This window comes from Pseudophryne corroboree, chromosome 1 (assembly GCF_028390025.1).
Source record: "Pseudophryne corroboree isolate aPseCor3 chromosome 1, aPseCor3.hap2, whole genome shotgun sequence".
NCBI classification, from domain to species: Eukaryota; Metazoa; Chordata; class Amphibia; order Anura; family Myobatrachidae; genus Pseudophryne; species Pseudophryne corroboree.
The window spans coordinates 1111990310-1112012196 of NC_086444.1; the positions used below are offsets into that span (position 1 = coordinate 1111990310).

At 43.0% G+C, this 21887-nt stretch overlaps 1 protein-coding gene across 2 annotated transcripts in view; it reads right to left on the reverse strand.

The window, feature by feature from the left end:
* Positions 1-12424: 12424 nt before the first annotated feature.
* ARAP2 (ArfGAP with RhoGAP domain, ankyrin repeat and PH domain 2) overlaps positions 12425-21887 on the reverse strand; it is a 575623-nt gene continuing 566160 nt past the window's right edge. For both annotated transcript variants that reach the window (XM_063922313.1, XM_063922304.1), the window contains one exon: positions 12425-12960. In XM_063922313.1, coding sequence (XP_063778383.1) covers positions 12625-12960 — 336 coding nt within the window. In that variant the 3' untranslated portion in view covers positions 12425-12624. The remainder of the gene's footprint in view (positions 12961-21887) is intronic.

Sequence of the window (21887 nt, forward strand, 5' to 3'; positions counted from 1 at the left end):
AGGAGAGGTCAGGGGAGACAGGGCCAGGCTTAGTAAATAGACCCTGTGAGCGGGATTGTGTCTATTTTTCCTTTATGGAAAGAACCAGGATGTGATAGCATGAGAGGACAGAAAAGAACTTCTGCCCTTAAAGCAGTTAATGTTTTAACCATTCTCCATTTGTTTTAGAGTATTCACTTTTATCTATGCAGCATTGTATTCTTGCGGGCTCGCTTCACTTGTGAAGCTTCAGGCTTGGTATCTTGCTTCTCTTGCCACAGGTAACTATTCCAAATAGTTGTTGACATGGACCCAGTGCATTTTGGGAAAGGTCCTCTACATGAAGGGAAACTAGATGCTTACCCCCCCCCCCCCCCCTTTGTGGAAAGGACCAGGATGTGATAGCATGAGAGGGCAGAAAAGAACTTCTGCCCTTAAAGCAGTTAATATTTTATCAATTCTCCGTTTGTTTTAGGGTATTTACTTTGATCTATGCAGCATTGCATGTTGCGGTGAGAGAAGGAGCCGGTGTACTCCACCGCTGGTAGTGCTGCAGCTAGCGGCAGTGGCGGCAGGGGGAAGCCGGGCTGGGTCTTGATAGTGCTGCATAGACCATAACTAGGCCCTGAACTGTACACACTGATGCTGTTCTCCACTGAGCAGCTCCTATCTATTACAGCAGGAAGGGCACGGAACTGCCGGAGGACAATGGAGAAAGTGCCCACTTCAGGACTGAAGCCCAACTGCAACCAACTCCATTGTCTTTATCAGTTCCATTCCTGAGAAGAACTATGGAGATATTTAGATAATTTTCGCACGTAAGGACACCGCAGAGGTCCTGGGTGGCGCAGGGGCCATTCCCTATTATGAGTGCGGAGAATTGGGACATCCAGCGGGACTGTCCTAACCATGCTGAGCCTATGAAGTGTGGAATAGGAAAAATAAGCAGGCCTACCTGCAGCTTGTATGTGGGCCTAACCTTCCCAGGAGAGTCTACCCTATTCCGAGTAGCAGTCCAGATTGGAGGCCAAGAGTTCTGGGAACTGGTGGATACCGGGATTGAGCGATCCCTGATCTTGGTCAACTTGGTACCCTCAGGGGCCAACCGAATACTGCCACATGTAAAGGTTGTGTGTATATATAGAGCTGTGGAGGTGTACCCCTGTGTGAAATTCCCACTGGCTTGGCAAGTTAAGGAGGTACAACTTGTAGCTGCATTGGCTCCTTGTTTGCCATAACCCTTAATATTTGGACAAGGCTTTCCATTACCGAGGGATATTATTTCCTTCTGAGAGGAGTCCAAACTCATGGTCACAGGAACAACCAGAGAAGCAAACTCTTCCCTACTATGAGCTTTAACTGGGATAATGAGGAGTGACCGCTGGACCAACAGGCGTCTCCTTCCGAAACAAGGGAGGCTGTTGAAAATTAAGGGAACTGGGAGCTGGACTGTATCAGGGTGTCCTTGACAGACTTTGGCCGTGACTAGTTAAATAAACCCAACTTGTTGGTTGCTTTCGACAAAATGGCTGAAATAGATGGAAAAATAAAGCTTACTTTACCCCCAGAAGGTACCCCTTACTTTGCGTTGAAAGAGAATTTGTTATATCAGGTAGCATACCTGCAAAGTATATCAGTTGTTAGTGCCCCGAGTTCATGTAAGCCTAGTACTTCAGGCAGCCCATGCGCAGTTGTGGGGAGGTCATCTGGGGGAGAGAAAACCTTACAAAGAGTTCAACAGCGATTCTTTTGGCCAGGAGTGTTTTCTGCAGTTTAAAAGTACTGCCATGAGTGCCCTGTATGCCAAAGAACAAGCCCTCACCCACATTACCGAGCCACTCTGATACCCCTGCCAATCATTTTTGTACCCTTTGAATGGATTGGTATGGATATAGTGGGACCCATTGACAAATCTGCTTGGGGGCCCCAATACATTCTGGTCATACTAGACAATGCCACAAGGTATCCTGAAGCCATACGATTAAGGAACATTAAATCTAGTACCATAGCCTGAGAGCTGTTAATGGTTTATTCCCGGCTGGGTATACCAAAGGAAATCCTTACTGATCAAGGCACTCCCTTTGTATTAAAGCTTATGAAAGATATGTGCAGATTGTTGGGGGTGAGAAAGCTAACAACTTCAGTGTATCATCCGCAGATGGATGGACTAGTAGAGCGATTTAACCATACCTTAAAACAAATGATACGGCAGGCTATAGCCCAGGGTGGACGAGACTGGGATCTGCTACTTCCCTGTTTAATGTTTGCCATTAGGGAAATGCTGCAAACATGCACAGGGTTTAGTCCCTTTGAACTTTTGTTTGGTAGACAGCCTCAAGGCATTCTTGATCTGATAAAGGAGGGTTGGGAGAGGCAGTCAGTCTCAGAACCTAATGTGGTGCAGTTTGTGTCCCAGCTGTACCAACACATTCACCAGATGGAGCCTCTTCAATAGAATATGCACCTTGCTCAAAGTAAGCAAAATAAATGTTATGACAAAACAGCAGTTAATCGGTCATTTAAGCCAAGTGACCAAGTACTGGTACTAGTACCAATGCAGGAAAGCAAGTTGTATGCTCACTGGCAAGGATAATATGAAGTGATAGAGGCAGTAGGGCCTGTCAATTATAAAAGTTATAGAAGAGACTTTGTCTCTGACTCAAGGGCACCAGGCTGAGGAGCTCGTAAGGAATAACCAGGATGTCTTATCCCCTTCTCCCAGAAAGGACACAGATCATAAAGCATGATATTGAAACTCCGCCGGGTGAAGCTGTGACCTTATTGAATTTTCGGAAGCCAAAAGAGCAGCCGTGAGACAAGAAATCTAAGAGATGTTACGGCTTTATGTTATCGAGGAATCCAGTAGTGACTGGAATAACCAATAGTGCTGGTGCACAAACCATCAGGAGCTCTAAGATTCTGCAATGACTTTCGTTAGTTAAATAAGGTCTCAAAGTTTGATTCCTATCCCATGCCTCTAATCGATGAGTTAGTGGAACATCTCACTAAAAGTTATCATCTGACAACATTGGTTCTGACAAAAGGGTATTGGCAAATCCCGCTAACAGAACAGGCAAAAGAACAGCCATTCTCAACCCCTGATGGGCTATTCCAATAGTGGGTACTGCCTTTTGGTCTACTTGGGGCTCCAGTCACTTTTGAGAGGGCAATGGATCGAGCATTAAAGCCTCACGAGGTTATGTTGTTGCCTACCTCGATGATATTGACATATTTACTCAAAATTGGGAGTACCATTAACCCAAAGTACAGGCAGTCCTGGTGTCTCTCCGTCTTCATGGTTTACAGCCAACCCAGAAAAATACGCTATTGGTATGAGCGAGGCCAAATATCTGGGATACATAGTTGGTAGGGGACAGGTAAAACTTCAAACCAACAAAGTGGAGGACGTACTTACTTGGCCTAAACCTATCATAAAACCCACCTATGGACCTTTTTAGATTTAGTAGGCTATTATATGAGATTTATTCCCAATTTTGCAATCAAAGCGGTGGCTTTAACGGAATGCGTGAAGAAATATTGCCCAGACAAAATTATCAGGACACAAAAGCTAAAAGCGGCATGGAAAGACTTAAGACTTAAGAGAAGACTTATGCTCAAAACCAGTTTTACAAGCGCCGGAATTCCCCAAAAAATTATTTTAGAGACAGATGCTTTAGAAATGGGCCTGGGAGCTGTTCTGGTGCAAGAAGTGGATGGAGAGGAAAAAAACAGTTCTATATCTTAGCCGAAAGCTCTTACCTAGGGAGAGGAGATATACTACAGTTGAGCGGGAGTGTCTGGTGATAAAATGGTCAGTGGAAACCTTGCAATATTACCTTCCGGGTAGAGATTTTCTGCTGGTAACTGATCATACCCCATTGCAGTAGATGCATCAAAATAAAAAAATAAAGAAACAAATGCCAGGGTCACCCGGTGGTTTCTGGCTTTGCAGCCTTATAATTTTTCAGTTCAGCATTGACCAGGCAAAATGCATGCGAATGTCGATGCTCTCTCCAGATGAGGTGTTGGGGTGACACAAATGAGAAAATTTATTATGAAGCTGGAGGGGGAAAAGAATACTGGAATAAGTATTTTTCTAAAAATAAGGTTAGGGGAATAGAATAGAACAGAATATGTCCTTGGGGAAGCCATAGTTTCAGGCGTACAACCTGGGTATAGTCCAGAATCCAGGTTTTTCAAGGAGCACATTATGGATGCCTCAGCTGTTCTAGGAAGTAACTTCCCTATTTAGAGGGATTACTCTTTGTTTCTGGATTCCTGATGCTGGATAGCTGGCCAGGCCATAGTCATTGCCATGTGCATTTAGTTAGTGTTAGGGCCTGAGTGTCTGGTTCTGTGCATTTGACTGGCTGTAACATCTGAAAACTGTTCATTCTGTGTGACTGTCTCAAATAAACATCACACTCACCTTTTCACTGTGGCTGGTTCCTGTGTTTACGACTGAAGAGTTCCACAGTTTAAATAAATAAATGTATATACAGTATTTATGTATGAAAATATCCTGTGATGTAGAATTAATAAGAGCATATTAGTGTCAGGGGCATTTTAACAGAGGAGGGTGCCTGTGTGCCCCCTCCTCTCCACGGTGCTGTAGGCTCCGGCATCCTGTCGGAGTCTACGTCGCATGCGCAGGTCTCTGAAAACATAACATCAGCCATGTTCTAGAGACTAATTTCATTACTGTGCATGCGTGGCACCCATTTTGACTCCAGAAAGGTAAGAATAACATGGGTGCAGTGTTTGCGGTGTGGGCCCCCCCTCTGTACCCAAGGGCCCGTGGGCACAGCTCACATTGCACCAATAATAGAAACGCCAATGATTAATGTATTAAAGAAGAAAACATAATAAAGAAGAGAATATGGTGACTGACTGTCCTCCTGTCACATTGATAAACAATGCAAAGTCGGAATAAAAAAGTAAAAAAAGTGAAGTTGATGACAATGTATCACCATATGGATTCCTATGTTTAATTGCTTTGTTCCCATTTTTTATTTTTATTTTTTAAAGTGACAATAATTTTCCAACTAATTAAAGACCAGCTGTTACTAAGAAAGCCAGACAGTCAATTAAAAATGTGAAACCAGGTAAACAACCTTTGCTGCCAGCTAGCTAAGGGAACCACCTTCTGTCACTTATAGGAAGAGTGATTGTTAGCTTTGCTTTATAATTACTTGCTGTCATATTGCACACTGTATATGTTCGCAGCAGATATGGTAATTGAGCATTGAGCCTATTTTCCATTTTAGCAATGTGTCCAATATCTTAGTATTCACAGCTTATTTTTAAAGCATAACTTGTCGTTTAACAATTACATAATTCACACCTCTTCTTCTGACGGCTTTGCAGCTATAACAGCACAGATATGTTTTATTTTCTATTTCCTTCATTTAGAACAATAATATAGATAAGAGTTGAGAATTACAATATTGTAGTTTTGTTTTTATTTTTTGGAAAATGGGAAACAAATCTTCCATGGGAGGATAAGTATGCAATTTGCAAACTGCTGCACATCAGATACAGGTTTAGACTTCATTATTTATCATCTTAGGGTTTGGAAGTCTAAACTGAAGATGATCGGCCTAATTCAAGGTTGATTGCAAAACAATATTTTCCTCTAATGGGCAAAACCATGTGCCATGCAGTTGGGGCAGATATAACATGTGCACAGAGAGTTAGATTTGGATCAGTTATTTTGTTTCTGTGCAGGGTACATACTGTCTGCTTTATTTTTACACTGCAATTTAGATTTCAATATGAACACCCCCACCCAAATCTAACTCTCTCTGCACAAGTTATATCAGAGCACATGGTTTTGCCCATTAGAGGAAACTGTTGTTTTGCAATCAACCTTGAATAAGGCCCGATGTGTGGTGCTTTGCAAACCATTCAATCACTTTTGGTTAAGTCCAATTTCATGGTGTTTAGGCCAGACTGTGAAACATCTAGTTTTATAAGGACTCTATGCAGTATTTGTTATTTTCTTTATACTCTTTATACAGTATCTATCAACCCCACACCCACTACTCTATGGTTGTTGGGAATTGCCCAAGGCTGTTTTTTCAGGGAGGTTAGTTATATTTGCTGGACACACTTCCCTAGGAATTTCAGCCTCATGCTCACAGACCTAGGACTAGTTGGCACTCTGGTGATAAGACATCACACCATAAGCCCCTCCCCTTCCTACTATATGGCCACTGGGTAAAGCCAAGTTTTGGATATTGCAACTTTCAGGAGAATCCACACTTTTCCACTACCATCCTTGACTTAGAGGCCTAGTGCTGGTTATGATGAATGTGCCTAGGGACTCCATGCCATTTTTAAATGATATACTGTATTGAAGCAATATTTTCACAAAGGGATTGTGGCAGGTTATAGAACCCAATGGGGATGGTTCAATTTGAAAAGCGAAAATAACCTGTAGTCAGTGTTTTTGTTTAGAACTTGTCAATCCATCATTTCCCAGGCTACAGCAAAACTACCATTTAGCAAATTTAGCCCATGAGTCTGTGTGTACTTTAGCACCTACAAACCCAGGCTATGAGCACTTGTTTATAGTTCCCTTGTGGGATGGGAAGTGCATACAGTTTATTTTCCTGAATTGTTTAAAAATTCTAGAGTATAATGCCAGTCTCCATCATCAAGTGCGGCCATGTCATGATGCGCTTAAAAAGCGGCTATGTCATGATGTGCTTAAAAAGTATCTTGAAGCACTTTGATCACATCTTCATATTAATGCATGGCGATGCCTTGAAAAAGAGATAGTGGGTGGAATGTAATAAGAAGTGAGAATCAGTACGAGAGATATTTTGTGAAAGTTATCCTGGTAATTAATCATTTATATAGCAACTCCAGGTTGATTTTGCCATGTAAATGATTGCTACTTTAGAAAAAGCAGGAGAATGCTCACAAAATCTCTCACGTCCTAATTCTCACACCTTATTACATTCCCCCCCCCCCACCCCCGTGTGTGTTTTGAAGCATGTCAGACAGAGGTAGTACTAACCTGTGGTGGTTCTTGTCAGCATCCTGGGAGGAGGTACGAACTTTATGAACCTTAAACAATTCTTGAAACCGGGCTCGAAATTGTTTTCATTGGCATAAATCACCAGGCCTGGGGTCACCTCCTTTCGGTTGCTTTAGCATCACCTATGTTTAGTACCTTTTGCATTATGGACCTAATTCAGGTTGGATCGCAGTAAGTGATCCAACCGCAATTTCTGAGAAAAAGATGCGGGGGGGGGGGGGCGCAGAAAATGCAATCGCCTCTGCCTGTCAATCAGGCAAAGGTGGTCGTGGGGCCTGGAAGGGAGGGCAACGCTCTGTTTTCAGGGAGGAGATAGAGCGTTGCGGGGGAAGTGCAATTAAGAAGAACACAGCGGGCCTCCAGCTAAGCTACGCCGGCAGAAGACTTAACTAATTTCTACGATGAAGCAGAAATTGTGGGGCAATCGAAATTTCTGCTTCATCAAGGGGGGGAGGCGGCGGTCAGCATGCTGAGTGTCTTTGCCCTTCGATGGGCACCCCCAACATGCTAGGAAAAGGAATGCCAATTCTGCCAATTAGCAGTATTTGCAATCCTTACTGAATTAGGCCCTATATTGCAATGTTTATTTTGTTTTGTTTGCACATTTTTTTTGTATGCCATTAATAAATATTTTACCATATGTTGGCATTGGCACTCTAAAGGAACCTTGATGTGAAAACAGTTCCTAATGTGAGTAAGGATTCACCCAAGACCCTTCCAGTGCCCCAAAAATACCATTACATACCTGCACTCCTTCTTATTTGAGTGAGTGGGGTTCGCTGTATCATTGACTGTCTTAATAAGTGTTTAGTTACCTTGATAAGAAATATAAGGGTCTATTTACTAATCCTTGGATAGAGATAAAGTGGCTGGAGATAAAGTACCAGCCAATCAGCTCCTAACTGCCATTTTTCAAACACAGCCTGTAACATGGCAGTTAGGAGCTAATTGGCTGGGACTTTACCTCTGTCTACTTTATCTCCGTTCAAGGCTTAGTAAATATACCCCATACTCTTTTATTTTAAGTGATTTTGGTATGCATCTTTCTATATAATTATTCATGAATCCTACCCATTGATGGTCCCCATTTCACTTCAATTGTATCTTTCCAATACATAACTGGTAAAAAAAGTTTTTTAGGAATTTACTACACATTGGGCAGGAAGTAATGCTGCCCGAGCTCGGCAACCATGTGGGATGCTGGCCGAACGTGAACGTTTTTTTAATGGGGCAATAATTTACAAGGCAAAACAATGCCTTGTAAGTGATTGCCCCTTTAAAAAACGTCCGAGTTTGACCAGCATCCCGCATGGCCGCTGAACTCAAGCAGCATTACATCTGGCCCATTGTGTGCCCTCCTATCTTTCTTCTTGTCTTCTCAATTTGATGATGACATTTTTTGGTGATTTTCTAATATAAAATGAGAAAGAGGACTATCTGGATGAACCTCTGTACATCCCAAAAGGAGTCTAAGTATACCAGTAGGCCTGCAGTTTGTTGTCTTCCCATTAGGAAAGTTTTATTGGGGGAAAATATTCACATTTCCATGATGTAGATCTTAGATTGGTGACATTAAAGGTAGAGCCATCCTTCAACACCACCTACACCTTTTATTTAGTATGTTATAACGCATTTATTATCTAATAATACTGTATGTCATCCACCTTAGTTCCAGAATAACCAATCCCTGGACTGCTGTAGAATATGTATTATTACAATACTGTACCAGAATTAGCTTGTGCCACATGGAGTTCCATGACAGATTGGTATACAGTACCACATTATATTATTTTGTTACTGTCATTAAAAAAAAACTGTATTTCTGTTTCCTTTTATACCATGGATGAATTACTATTTCTAACACAAATTATGTATATTTTCACATTTCCTGGTATAAACTACAGAAAATCTCTGATTTCCAGATAAACATCACTGATAACAGGGATAAAAATTCTGTCATGTCATTTGTCAATTTGCAGTTGTTAAAGAATCACTTATTTTAATCACTGCTCAATTGTAGTTGGCACTTACAACTCCTGTCAGCTTTTATGTTGGTTTGAAGATACAAGCAGAATATACTGCACAGGTACAGTAAGTGATAAAGTATTAAAATCATAAAACTTATCACATTAAATCGAGCATGACAGCTAACTTGAACACATTAATTCCACAGTGTCCATGATTCAAACTCTGTCCCTGCTTACAATTGTCAGTAATTACAGACTTTGATCTCTGAATTATTTTCCCTTTCAAAACTATTGTAGATATTATTTTCTAGCTTATTTTTATGACAAAGTAAAGAACAGCGCATAAGTTAATACACTGTGTGATGAAAATAATTATCTTTTCAGTCATATGTACTTACCCTCTGTAGGCAGTAGGAATTAGTCTTCATGAAGGGATAAAGTAGTGAAAACAAAGTACTGTAAGAATCATCCAAGCTTTCTATTTAATGTTATAATAATTCCACTAACTTAAAATAAGAGAGAGGTGAGGAAGAGATGGGAGAGAGAGAGAGAGAGAGAGAGAGAGAGAGAGAGAGAGAGAGAGAGAGAGGGAGAGAGGAGACATAGGAGACAGGGGTGAGATAAAGATGGGAGAGAGAGGGGTGCAGCAGAGATAGGAGAGAAAGAGGGATGAGGGAGAGAGGAGACATAGGAGAGAGGGGTGAGGAAAAGATGGGAGAGAGAGGTGAGGTAGATATGGGAGAGAGAGAGGGGTGAGGGAGACATAGAAGAGAGAGAGAGAGGGGTGAGGGAGAGAGGAGACATAGGAGAGAGGGGTGAGGAAGAGATGGGAGAGAGGGAGGGGTGAGTGAGAGATGGAAAGAGAGAGGGGTGAGGGAGAGATAGGAGAGAGAGGGGTGAGGGTGAGTGGAGACATAGGAGAGAGGGGTGATGAAGAGATTGGAGAGAGGGGTGAGTGAGAGATGGGAAAGAGAGAGGGGTAAGGGAGAGAGAGAGGGGTGAGGTAGAGATGGCATAGAGACAGTGGTGAGGGAGAGAGAGAGGGGTGAGGGAGAGATTGGAGAGAGAGGGATGAGGGAGAGATGAGAGAGAGAGATATGGGAGAGAGAAAGAGCGGTGGCAAGTCATCCAACTTTCCCAATGTGCGCTGAAAATACTACTGTCTTTTTAAGAGCTCCAGAGGACAACAATGTGAGAAGATTTTGTTTAATATCTTTTTTCATATTTGTTGTCTTTTTTGACATGATGAAGGAGATTCAAATGTTTGAAAAGTCAGTTTGGGGTCTGCTTTTTCCTATTTAATAGACAGGACAAAACAGACACCCAACCGACTTCATACATTTGAATTCCACCCGATAATTTTCATACCACCTTGGAGGGGGTGATCGGCTACATTCAAAATGACATGTTCTGCATAGAGTAGTCATGTTTTGACATTAAAACACATAAAGAAATCGATATACAGTAAATTAATGAAATAAGCTGTTAAAATGTATAGTTGTTAATAATTAGGTAAAGTCACATACCATTAATTGCCATGCGTTATGTAACAGATAACTGAGAGTCTTTGTGTGGTATTTTTGTAGAGCAAAAAATAAGTATATTAACAGTAAGAAGGTCTTTCAAGTGTGGGTTTTACTCTTGTGGATGTAAATATCCGTGACGGACTAAAAATATACAGGTCATTGCACAAAGCAAATTACCTGCACCTACTGTATATGTGTGATAGGTCATAAATCATAGGATATTTTCACAGTTAATAAATAACTCTGATGTCTAATATACAGTATGACTGTACCTAAAGGTTACATTACACAATATTAGTTTTCTATATTGGCAGGAAAAATGCAACATTAAAAGAATGTAAATATAATAACAGGTACAAAATGAAGCATCTATTGAATAAATGAAAATAAAATTATATTTAAAATACTAATCTCAGTCATGCTTAACACATCTAAATAAGAAGATAATTCAATTCCTGTGTGGATACTCCCAGTGGACCAGATTATTTATCAAGATTCTGAAGGACATGACTGGCACAAAAAGAGTAGTAGTAATGTGATATGACCAAATCATGGGATGTTCATACTGTATCTGCAGTTTCCGTACCAACTGGTTTATTGCAAAAAAGTAACGCAATTAGCCTGGAAGCATCAACTGTAATATAGAAGGGAAAAGAAACAAAACAGTATATAGAAACAACTAATACCCCTTTCAGACCTACAGTACTTCAAAATCCTAGGTTTTTGTGCATGAACTTGCATCAACCCGGGATTTAAGAAGGTCTGAATGCAAACAACCCAGGTCCCAGATTCGCAAACCTGCACCCAACTAGGGTACGAAGATGAGACCTGGGAATTTGCCGACATGCTAGACCCAGCAATTTCCCGGATCTGATGTCTGAAAGGAGTATTATACTTATTTAACATATGATTATGGGGGTGATTCAGAGCTGATCGTAGATGTGCGAATAAAATGCACATCTACGATCAATATCTCTGCCTTGTGGGGGAATGCCCAGTACAGGGCTATTTCTCTCCACATGACAAGCCCTACCCCCTTCCCCCACAGACATGTGACAAATAGCATAGTACTGCAATAATTGCTACTAGTATATCGGAAGTGGCATATTCAGGGTCACCTCGGTCTGCCGCTGCTACTCCCCCTTTACTCTTCCATGTGCCCTCCTTGCTCCATCCCTGCTGTACATATACTTACCCCTTCCATGTGTGGTCCCTTGTCCATGTCTTTCCATCTCTCGCTGCAGTGGGAATTGTTAGATGGGAGGAGTGTACCTCATCACCCACTATACATGCATGTTGGAGACAGGACAGACCTTATCAGATTATTATTTAGATTAGTTCTTATTTGTATTGGAGATATTAGTGCTGAAAATAAGGCAGAACTACTGGAGTCACAAGAGACTCTTTACTCTTGCCCCATACTACCCCAAGACCTAACCTGTACTTCATACTTGCCTAGTCTCCCGGAAGTTTCGAGTGGCTCCTGATTTTTCATGTAGCCTCCGCTCCCTGGCCAGATCTCCAGCATCCCACCCGCTTCCTACTGGGCAGGATAGAGAGATAACATTGGAACTCATGGCTCTATTTTTGGCGGGGCCAAATGCCATGTTAGCATTCCTCCCAAAGTTGCCTACAGCATCCCCTATCTTGGCTTCTCCCAGACAGGAGTCCTAATACTGTATGTCAGCAAGTGTGAAGTACAGTACATATAGCTGGTATACTCATACTGGGGATAAAGCTGCCCTTTTCTGGGGTTGCATTCATTGTATGAAAGTAACTACTGGAATAATTTAGAAATAATGTTTTTCTCAACCTAATGCCCATAATGTAATAAACATATTTATTCCAAATTTCTACAGTAAATTCACATTTCTTCCAACATCAAAAAATGTAAATCAATTTGTTTAGACTTAAGGATAAAAAAAATAAAAGTTAATCCAAAAAACGCTTAAACTGTTCTAGTCATTAAGCTGCAAATGAGTTATTTTGAATATTAATAGAGACACATATAGGATTAACATTAATAATGAATTACTCTTGAAATTATAGAACTTCTTCTATTCCTACAAACATTTGGAGATATACTTGAAATACATCTGTATAATGCTCATTGAATCCTGTCTTTTCTGCTCTTGAGAATAACCAGGTTTAGTTCCTTGATAACATTCTGGGGCAGTTGTGTATTTGATGACAGCTCTTTGTTCATCTGATCTGTAGGATTGTGTAGCCTGTTGACATCCATTGTGTGTATTTCGCTAGTGTCACGGCTATAATTCTCAGGACTGTCAAGGTCAACCAAACTGTAGTGTTTCTTTTGGTTGCTAAGCCTTTCTTCTTCTTTATAACTGAAAACATCCACCATCATTGACATCCTCTGTTGCACTGCATTGCTGAGTTCTTCTCTCGAAGCTGTGTGTTTCATTTTTCTTCTTGTTTTCTCAGACTTTGAATAAATAAAAAACAGACATAAATAAAAAATGAAGTCTATACAGTACACTAGTACTATAAAACAAATCAGCTCACTTTAATCAAAGGTCAAACTAAATGTATTATTCATTAATGTACAGTATACTAGTAGCTGGTACAATACTGAATTTCTTAATGTAGAATACTGTAGCATACTATTTGTGTCATATACAAACATTAGCAATTGTGTTAAGCCAATAAAAACATGTTGATATGTCCTACTAGTGTAAAACCTAGGAGCTTAACAATAGGCACCAGCGGAATTGTATAATGGAGTTCTGGCCACACAGTGATCCTTAAACAAGTTTGCAGGTTTATTGTGGAACAGCGGTAACAGCAGTAACAGTGGTAATACGTATAACGGTGCTAGGACAATTTAACAGTGGGTGACAGGTCATACCGAGGAGCTAGGTCCTTTATTGCGTTCACCACTGTGACACTTAAAACAGTGACATGCGCTGGGACAAATTTGCGCAGTGACTCATCAGTGACCATCTTGGCAAAGGGTGCATGGACGGCTTTACTACAGGAGATAGGAGACTGCAGGAGCGCACTCCTCTCCAACAAACAAATGTCTGATTGGAGGTTTAGTAAGATTTACACCTTTTCAGAATAGGCCAAAGAACTATGCTGTCAGCAGTACATATAAATAAAGTTTAAGATACATTAATTTCATGCCCTTTATTTCCCATTTGGAAGGTGTAGGGGTGAGGCAGTTCTCATACAAAGAAGGGTAAAAGTTGTGTTTTACTCATAGATTTGGATAATACCAGTACGGTAGATATGCATTACACATGCACAGTTCATTTAATGAATGCAAAGCATTCGGCTCTTTTACTAAGATGTGTGAGTCCTGATGTATGGGTGAAGGGGGTAGTAATGCGTGTTGTGAATCACACACCCCATGAGTTGATGCTGTACCACCAAAGAGGATGTGCTCACACAATGTTGGGTGCATGGCTGCATATGTGGCAAGTCCAGACTGGCCCGGGCCTCTATACAATGTAGCACCCCTCCACCCACTTAAGATTATTGTCTCTGAACAGAAACTAAAAGACTTTGGGCCTAATTCAGATCTGATCACAGCAGCAAATTTGTTAGCTAGTGGGCAAAACCATGTGCTCTGCAGGGGGGGGCAGATGTAACATGTGCAGAGAGAGTTAGATTTGGGTGGGGTGTGTTCAAACTAAAATCTAAATTGCAGTGTAAAAATAAAGCAGCCAGTATTAACCCTGCACAGAAATAATGTAACCTTTATAACCCTTTATCAATAATAGTATATTGGCCTTTTAGTTTCAAACAACAGAGGGGTGATATAAATACAGTAGTCAAAATAAGAATTTACTTACCGATAATTCTATTTCTCGTAGTCCGTAGTGGATGCTGGGGACTCCGTAAGGACCATGGGGAATAGCGGCTCCGCAGGAGACAGGGCACAAAAATAAAAGCTTTAGGATCAGGTGGTGTGCACTGGCTCCTCCCCCTATGACCCTCCTCCAAGCCTCAGTTAGGATACTGTGCCCGGACGAGCGTACACAATAAGGAAGGATTTTGAATCCCGGGTAAGACTCATACCAGCCACACCAATCACACTGTACAACCTGTGATCTGAACCCAGTTAACAGCATGATAACAGCGGAGCCTCTGAAAAGATGTCTCACAACAATAATAACCCGATTTTTGTAACAATAACTATGTACAAGTATTGCAGACAATCCGCACTTGGGATGGGCGCCCAGCATCCACTACGGACTACGAGAAATAGAATTATCGGTAAGTAAATTCTTATTTTCTCTGACGTCCTAAGTGGATGCTGGGGACTCCGTAAGGACCATGGGGATTATACCAAAGCTCCCAAACGGGCGGGAGAGTGCGGATGACTCTGCAGCACCGAATGAGAGAACTCCAGGTCCTCCTCAGCCAGGGTATCAAATTTGTAGAATTTTGCAAACGTGTTTGCCCCTGACCAAGTAGCAGCTCGGCAAAGTTGTAAAGCCGAGACCCCTCGGGCAGCCGCCCAAGATGAGCCCACCTTCCTTGTGGAATGGGCATTTACATATTTTGGCTGTGGCAGGCCTGCCACAGAATGTGCAAGCTGAATTGTACTACACATCCAACTAGCAATCGTCTGCTTATAAGCAAGAGCACCCCGTTTGTTGGGTGCATACAGGATAACAGCAAGTCAGTTTTCCTGACTCCAGCCGTCCTGGAAACATATATTTTCAGGGCCCTGACAACATCTAGTAACTTGGAGTCCTCCAAGTCCCTAGTAGCCGCAAGCACCACAATAAGCTGGTTCAGGTGAAACGCTGACACCACCTTAGGGAGAAACTGGGGACGAGTCCGCAGCTCTGCCCTGTCCGAATGGACAATCAGATATGGGCTTTTGTGAGACAAAGCCGCCCATTCTGACACTCGCCTGGCCGAGGCCAGGGCCAACAGCATGGTCACTTTCCATGTGAGATATTTCAAATCCACAGATTTGAGCGGTTTAAACCAATGTGATTTGAGGAATCCCAGAACTACGTTGAGATCCCACAGTGCCACTGGAGGCACAAAAGGGGGTTGTATATGCAGTACTCCCTTGACAAACTTCTGGACTTCAGGAACTGAAGCCAATTCTTTCTGGAAGAAAATCGACAGGGCCGAAATTTGAACCTTAATGGACCCCAATTTGAGGCCCATAGACAGTCCTGTTTGCAGGAAATGCAGGAATCGACCGAGTTGAAATTCCTCCGTGGGGGCCTTCCTGGCCTCACACCATGCAACATATTTTCGCCAAATGCGGTGATAATATTGTGCGGTCACCTCCTTCCTGGCTCTGACCAGGGTAGGGATGACCTCTTCCGGAATGCCTTTTTCCCTTAGGATCCGGCGTTCAACCGCCATGCCGTCAAACGCAGCCGCGGTAAGTCTTGGAACAGACATGATCCTTGCTGAAGCAAGTCCCTTCTTAGTATCTCTTGAAGTTCCGGGTACCAAGTCCTTCTTGGCCAATCCGGAGCCACGAGTATAGTTCTTACTCCTCTACGTCTTATAATTCTCAGTACCTTGGGTATGAGAGGCAGAGGAGGGAACACATACACCGACTGGTACACCCACGGTGTTACCAGAGCGTCCCAGCTATTGCCTGAGGGTCTCTTGACCTGGCGCAATACCTGTCCAGTTTTTTGTTCAGACGGGACGCCATCATGTCCACCTTTGGTCTTTCCCAACGGTTCACAATCATGTGGAAGACTTCCAGATGAAGTCCCCACTCTCCCGGGTGGAGGTCGTGCCTGCTGAGGAAGTCTGCTTCCCAGTTGTCCACTCCCGGAATGAACACCGCTGACAGTGTTATCACATGATTTTTCGCCCAGCGAAGAATCCTTGCTGCCATTGCCCTCCGGCTTCTTGTGCCGCCCTGTCTGTTTACGTGGGCGACTGCCGTGATGTTGTCCGACTGGATCAGCACCAGTTGACTTTGAAGCAGAGGTCTTCCTAGGCTCAGAGCATTGTAACTTGCCCTTAGCTCCAGTATATTTATGTGGAGAGAAGTCTCCAGACTTGACCACACTCCTTGGAAATTTCTTCCCTGTGTGACTGCTCCCCAGCCTCTCAGGCTGGCATCCGTGGTCACCCAGGACCCAGTCCTGAATGCCGAATCTGCTGCCCTCTAGTAGATGAGCACTCTGCAGCCACCACAGAAGAGACACCCTTGTCCTTGGAGACAGGATTATCCGCTGATGCATCTGAAGATGCGATCCGGACCATTCGTCCAGCAGATCCCACTGAAAAATTCTTGCGTGAAATCTGCCGAATGGAATCGCTTCGTAAGAAGCCACCATTTTTCCCAGGACTCTTGTGCATTGATGCACTGACACTTGGCCTGGTTCTAGGAGGTTCCTAACTAGCTCGGATAACTCCCTGGCTTTCTCCTCCGGGAGAAACACCTTTTTCTGGACTGTGTCCAGAATCATCCATAGGAACAGCAGACGTGTCGTCGGAATCAGCTGCGATTTTGGAATATTTAGAATCAATCCGTGCTGTCGTAGAACTACTTGAGATAGTGCTACTCCGACCTCCAACTGTTCTCTGGACCTTGCCCTTATCAGGAGATCATCCAAGTAAGGGATAATTAAGACGCCTTTTCTTTGAAGAAGAATCATCATTTCGGCCATTACCTTGGTAAAGACCCGGGGTGCCGTGGACAATCCAAACGGCAGCGTCTGATACTGATAGTGACAGTTCTGTACCACGAACCTGAGGTACCCTTGGTGAGAAGGGCAATTTGGGACATGGAGGTAAGCATCCTTGATGTCCCGGGACACCATATAGTCCCCTTCTTCCTGGTTCGCTATCACTGCTCTGAGTGACTCCATCTTGATTTGAACCTTTGTATGTAAGTGTTCAAAGATTTCAGATTTAGAATAGATCTCACCGAGCCTTCTGGCTTCAGTACCACAAATAGTGTGGAATAATACCCCTTTCCTTGTTGTAGGAGGGGTACTTTGATTATCACCTGCTGGGAATACAGCTTGTGAATTGTTTCCAATACTGCCTCCCTGTCGGAGGGAGACGTTGGTAAAGCAGACTTCAGGAACCTGCGAGGGGGAGACATCTCGAATTTCCAATCTGTACCCCTGGGATACTACTTGTAGGATCCAGGGGTCCACTTGCGAGTGAGCCCACTGCGCGCTGAAACTCTTGAGACGACCCCCCATCGCCTTTGAGTCCGCTTGTACGGCCCCAGCGTCATGCTGAGGACTTGGCAGAAGCGGTGGAGGGCTTCTGTTCCTGGGAAGGGGCTGCCTGCTGCAGTCTTCTTCCCTTTCCTCTACCCCTGGGCAGATATGACTGGCCTTTTGCCCGCTTGCCCTTATGGGGACGAAAGGACTGAGGCTGAAGGACGGTGTCTTTTTCTTTATACGGCAATACTTCCATGTGCCGTTTGGAATCTGCATCACCTGACCACTGTCGTGTCCATAAACATCTTCTGGCAGACATGGACATCGCATTTACTCTTGATGCCAGAGTGCAAATATCCCTCTGTGCATCTCTCATATATAGTAATGCATCCTTTAAATGCTCTATAGTCAATAAAATACTGTCCCTGTCAAGGGTATCAATATTTTCAGTCAGGGAATCCGACCAAGCCACCCCAGCGCTGCACATCCAGGCTGAGGCGATCGCTGGTCGCAGTATAACACCAGTATGTGTGTATATACTTTTTAGGATATTTTCCAGCCTCCTATTAGCTGGCTCCTTGAGGGCGGCCGTATCTGGAGACGGTAACGCCACTTGTTTTGATAAGCGTGTGAGCGCCTTATCCACCCTAGGGGGTGTTTCCCAACGCGCCCTAACTTCTGGCGGAAAAGGGTATAACGCCAATAATTTTCTATCGGGGGAAACCCACGCATCATCACACACTTCATTTAATTTATCTGATTCAGGAAAAACTACAGGTAGTTTTTTCACACCCCACATAATACCCTTTTTTGTGGTACTTGTAGTATCAGAAATATGTAACACCTCCTTCATTGCCCTTAACATGTAACGTGTGGCCCTAATGGAAAATACGTTTGTTTCTTCACCGTCGACACTGGAGTCAGTGTCCGTGTCTGTGTCTGTGTCGACCGACTGAGGTAATGGGCATTTTAAAGCCCCTGACGGTGTTTGAGACGCCTGGACAGGTACTAATTGGTTTGCCGGCCGTCTCATGTCGTCAACCGACCTTGCAGCGTGTTGACATTATCACGTAATTCCCTAAATAAGCCATCCATTCCGGTGTCGCCTCCCTAGAGAGTGACATCACCATTACAGGCAATTGCTCCGCCTCCTCACCAACATCGTCCTCATACATGTCGACACACACGTACCGACACACAGCACACACACAGGGAATGCTCTGATAGAGGACAGGACCCCACTAGCCCTTTGGGGAGACAGAGGGAGAGTTTGCCAGCACACACCAAAACGCTATAATTTTACAGGGACAACCTTATATAAGTGTTTTCCCTTATAGCATCTTAATATGTAATAATATCGCCACAAAAATGCCCCCCCTCTCTGTTTTAACCCTGTTTCTGTAGTGCAGTGCAGGGGAGAGCCTGGGAGCCTTCCCACCAGCAGTTCTGTGAGGGAAAATGGCGCTGTGTGCTGAGGAGAATAGGCCCCGCCCCATTTTCGGTGGGCTTCTTCTCCCGTTTTTCTGACAACCTGGCAGGGGTTAAATACATCCATATAGCCCCAGAGGCTATATGTGATGTATATTTAGCCAGCATAGGTACTTTCATTGCTGCCCAGGGCGCCCCCCCCAGCGCCCTGCACCCTCAGTGACCGTTGGTGTGAAGTGTGCTGAGAGCAATGGCGCACAGCTGCAGTGCTGTGCGCTACCTTAAGAAGACTGGGAAGTCTTCAGCCGCCGATTTCTGGACCTCTTCTCTCTTCAGCATCTGCAATGGGGTCGGCGGCGCGGCTCCGGTGACCCATCCAGGCTGTACCTGTGATCGTCCCTCTGGAGCTAGTGTCCAGTAGCCTAAGAAGCCAAGCCATCCTGCACGCAGGTGAGTTCACTTCTTCTCCCCTAAGTCCCTCGTTGCAGTGAGCCTGTTGCCAGCAGGACTCACTGAAAATAAAAAACCTAATAAAACTTTTACTCTAAGCAGCTCTTTAGGAGAGCCACCTAGATTGCACCCTTCTCGGCCGGGCACAAAAACCTAACTGAGGCTTGGAGGAGGGTCATAGGGGGAGGAGCCAGTGCACACCACCTGATCCTAAAGCTTTTATTTTTGTGCCCTGTCTCCTGCGGAGCCGCTATTCCCCATGGTCCTTACGGAGTCCCCAGCATCCACTTAGGACGTCAGAGAAATATAATTGTAATACTTTTAGACTTTTCAATATTATATACTTCTATATATAGTCATTCATGTCTGGTCATCGCCTTTGTGAGTGCTGATGTCATGAGGGATGTTTTGTGATGAGTGATATAATAATGGTTGTCATTAGTGATGTCATTAATTATGTAATTTGTAATGTAATTGTACATTATACACACCACAATTTGCTGTCTTTGTTTTAGCTTTGTATAAAGTATCAGAAATATTTTCAAATCATTTCCTGATTTTCTTCTCAAATAAAAAATATAAACTTGTTATTTAATACAACTATTCAACCACATAAAGTAGTCAGAAAGACCCTTACTGTGAATGTCACATGCAAAGGTAGCAGTTTTCCCTTCTCCTTATATTTATAAAACCCATGGCAACAAGTCTGACCTGACTTGTATTCTTTCATGGATATCTGCCTCATGGAACACCCATTAATCAAGGCTATACATTAATCACGTTACTCAAAACCAGGTTATATTCAGTAGTGTTCCTATAAATGTGTGGGTGCACATGGGCACACACTGCACACCATAATACATACCTGCTCTCATATATTATTCTCATTTCTCTGAAGTTCGTTCTCAGTGCTGCTGAAAGCTCTGGAAAATGATGCAGCAGTGTAGATTTGCATATGCATAGTAGAGAAGACATGGGTACATTTTCCTGGAGACCTGCACATATGCTCTAGGCTTTGGAAAAGTGCTAGAGCCTACTGCATTGTGAAAGAGATGGGGCAAGAACAGAGACCGTAGACAGGCCCCCTCCTTTCTTAACCTGCCCCTGGTTACCTTTAATTTTTTTTGGGGGGTAGGGGTGCAGCTGGACTGTACATCCTAATTCTAAACATAATAAGAGGCGCTACCATGGTTAGACTTGTGATGCCACACATACAAAAAAAGAAAATGCAGGTGCACACTCTAATCATTAAGAACACTAGTAATCAGAGCAAATATAATAAACTCTTTAATCTAACATGGAGGAAAATTGAGGTTCATAATTTTTGACAAAAATATTAGCCCACTTCCTACAGCCAGATGACCTTATCAGGTGGGTCCTTAAGATTCCCAAGGTTCAAGTCCAGAGCACAAGACGCCCCCAGGCCAGCACAACCTATCACCCCAAGGCATCACACTAGTAAGAAGTCGTAGGTTGAGTATTAGAAAATGTCACATTAATAAGAAGCAACTACAGTAAATGCTAAAAGTGTTACAGTGGTGAGAAGTAGTAATAAGGTTTTAAAAAGTGTTACATTAGTAAAAAGCAGTTAAAGTGCTAAAAACTTAACCTGCTACTTTTTACTAGTATGATACCTTGGGGTGGTTGGGTTGTGCTGGTGTGGAGAGTCCCGTGTTCTGAACTTGAACCTTAGGATTGTTAGGAAATTACCTGATAAGGTCACCTGGTCGTGGTAGATGGGCCCATATTTTTGACTCAAAATTATGCTAAGAACCTCCATTTAACTCCTTAAATTGCAGAGTTTATTATATTTGTTCTGATTACCAGTGTCTTAGTGTTTTAAAATGCACCTGCATTTTTTATTTTTATTCTGTGTTGCACTATAAATCTCAGCATTGTAGCATTTCTTATTATGTTTAGAATTGAGGTGTGCAGTTTATACCCCCTATATAGTCTGTATTGTGTACATGTGTGTACACTTGAAGGTGGAGATTCCTTCACCTTGGACAAGCAACCCTCCCACCTGTCCTTGGGTATTTTTAAATTAGTGTGCATCGTTGCATTTGCAGTCTACATATTAGAATAGGCACTATGAGAAGAAAGTCCTTCATAAATTAATATAATATTTCAGTATTAGGAATGGGTCTGGGGCAGTGGGTCCCTTGGGTTGGCATGGCTGGTATGCTCTGGGGCATCATTATTGTAACACTTTTTAAAACTTTAATTGCTACTTCTTAGTTCTTACCTATGTAACACTTTTAGCACAAAAGCTGCTACTTCTTATTAATATAACACTTTTTAAAACTTAAACTGCTGCTTCTTACTAGTGTGATGCCTTGGGTGGTTGGTTTGTGCTGGC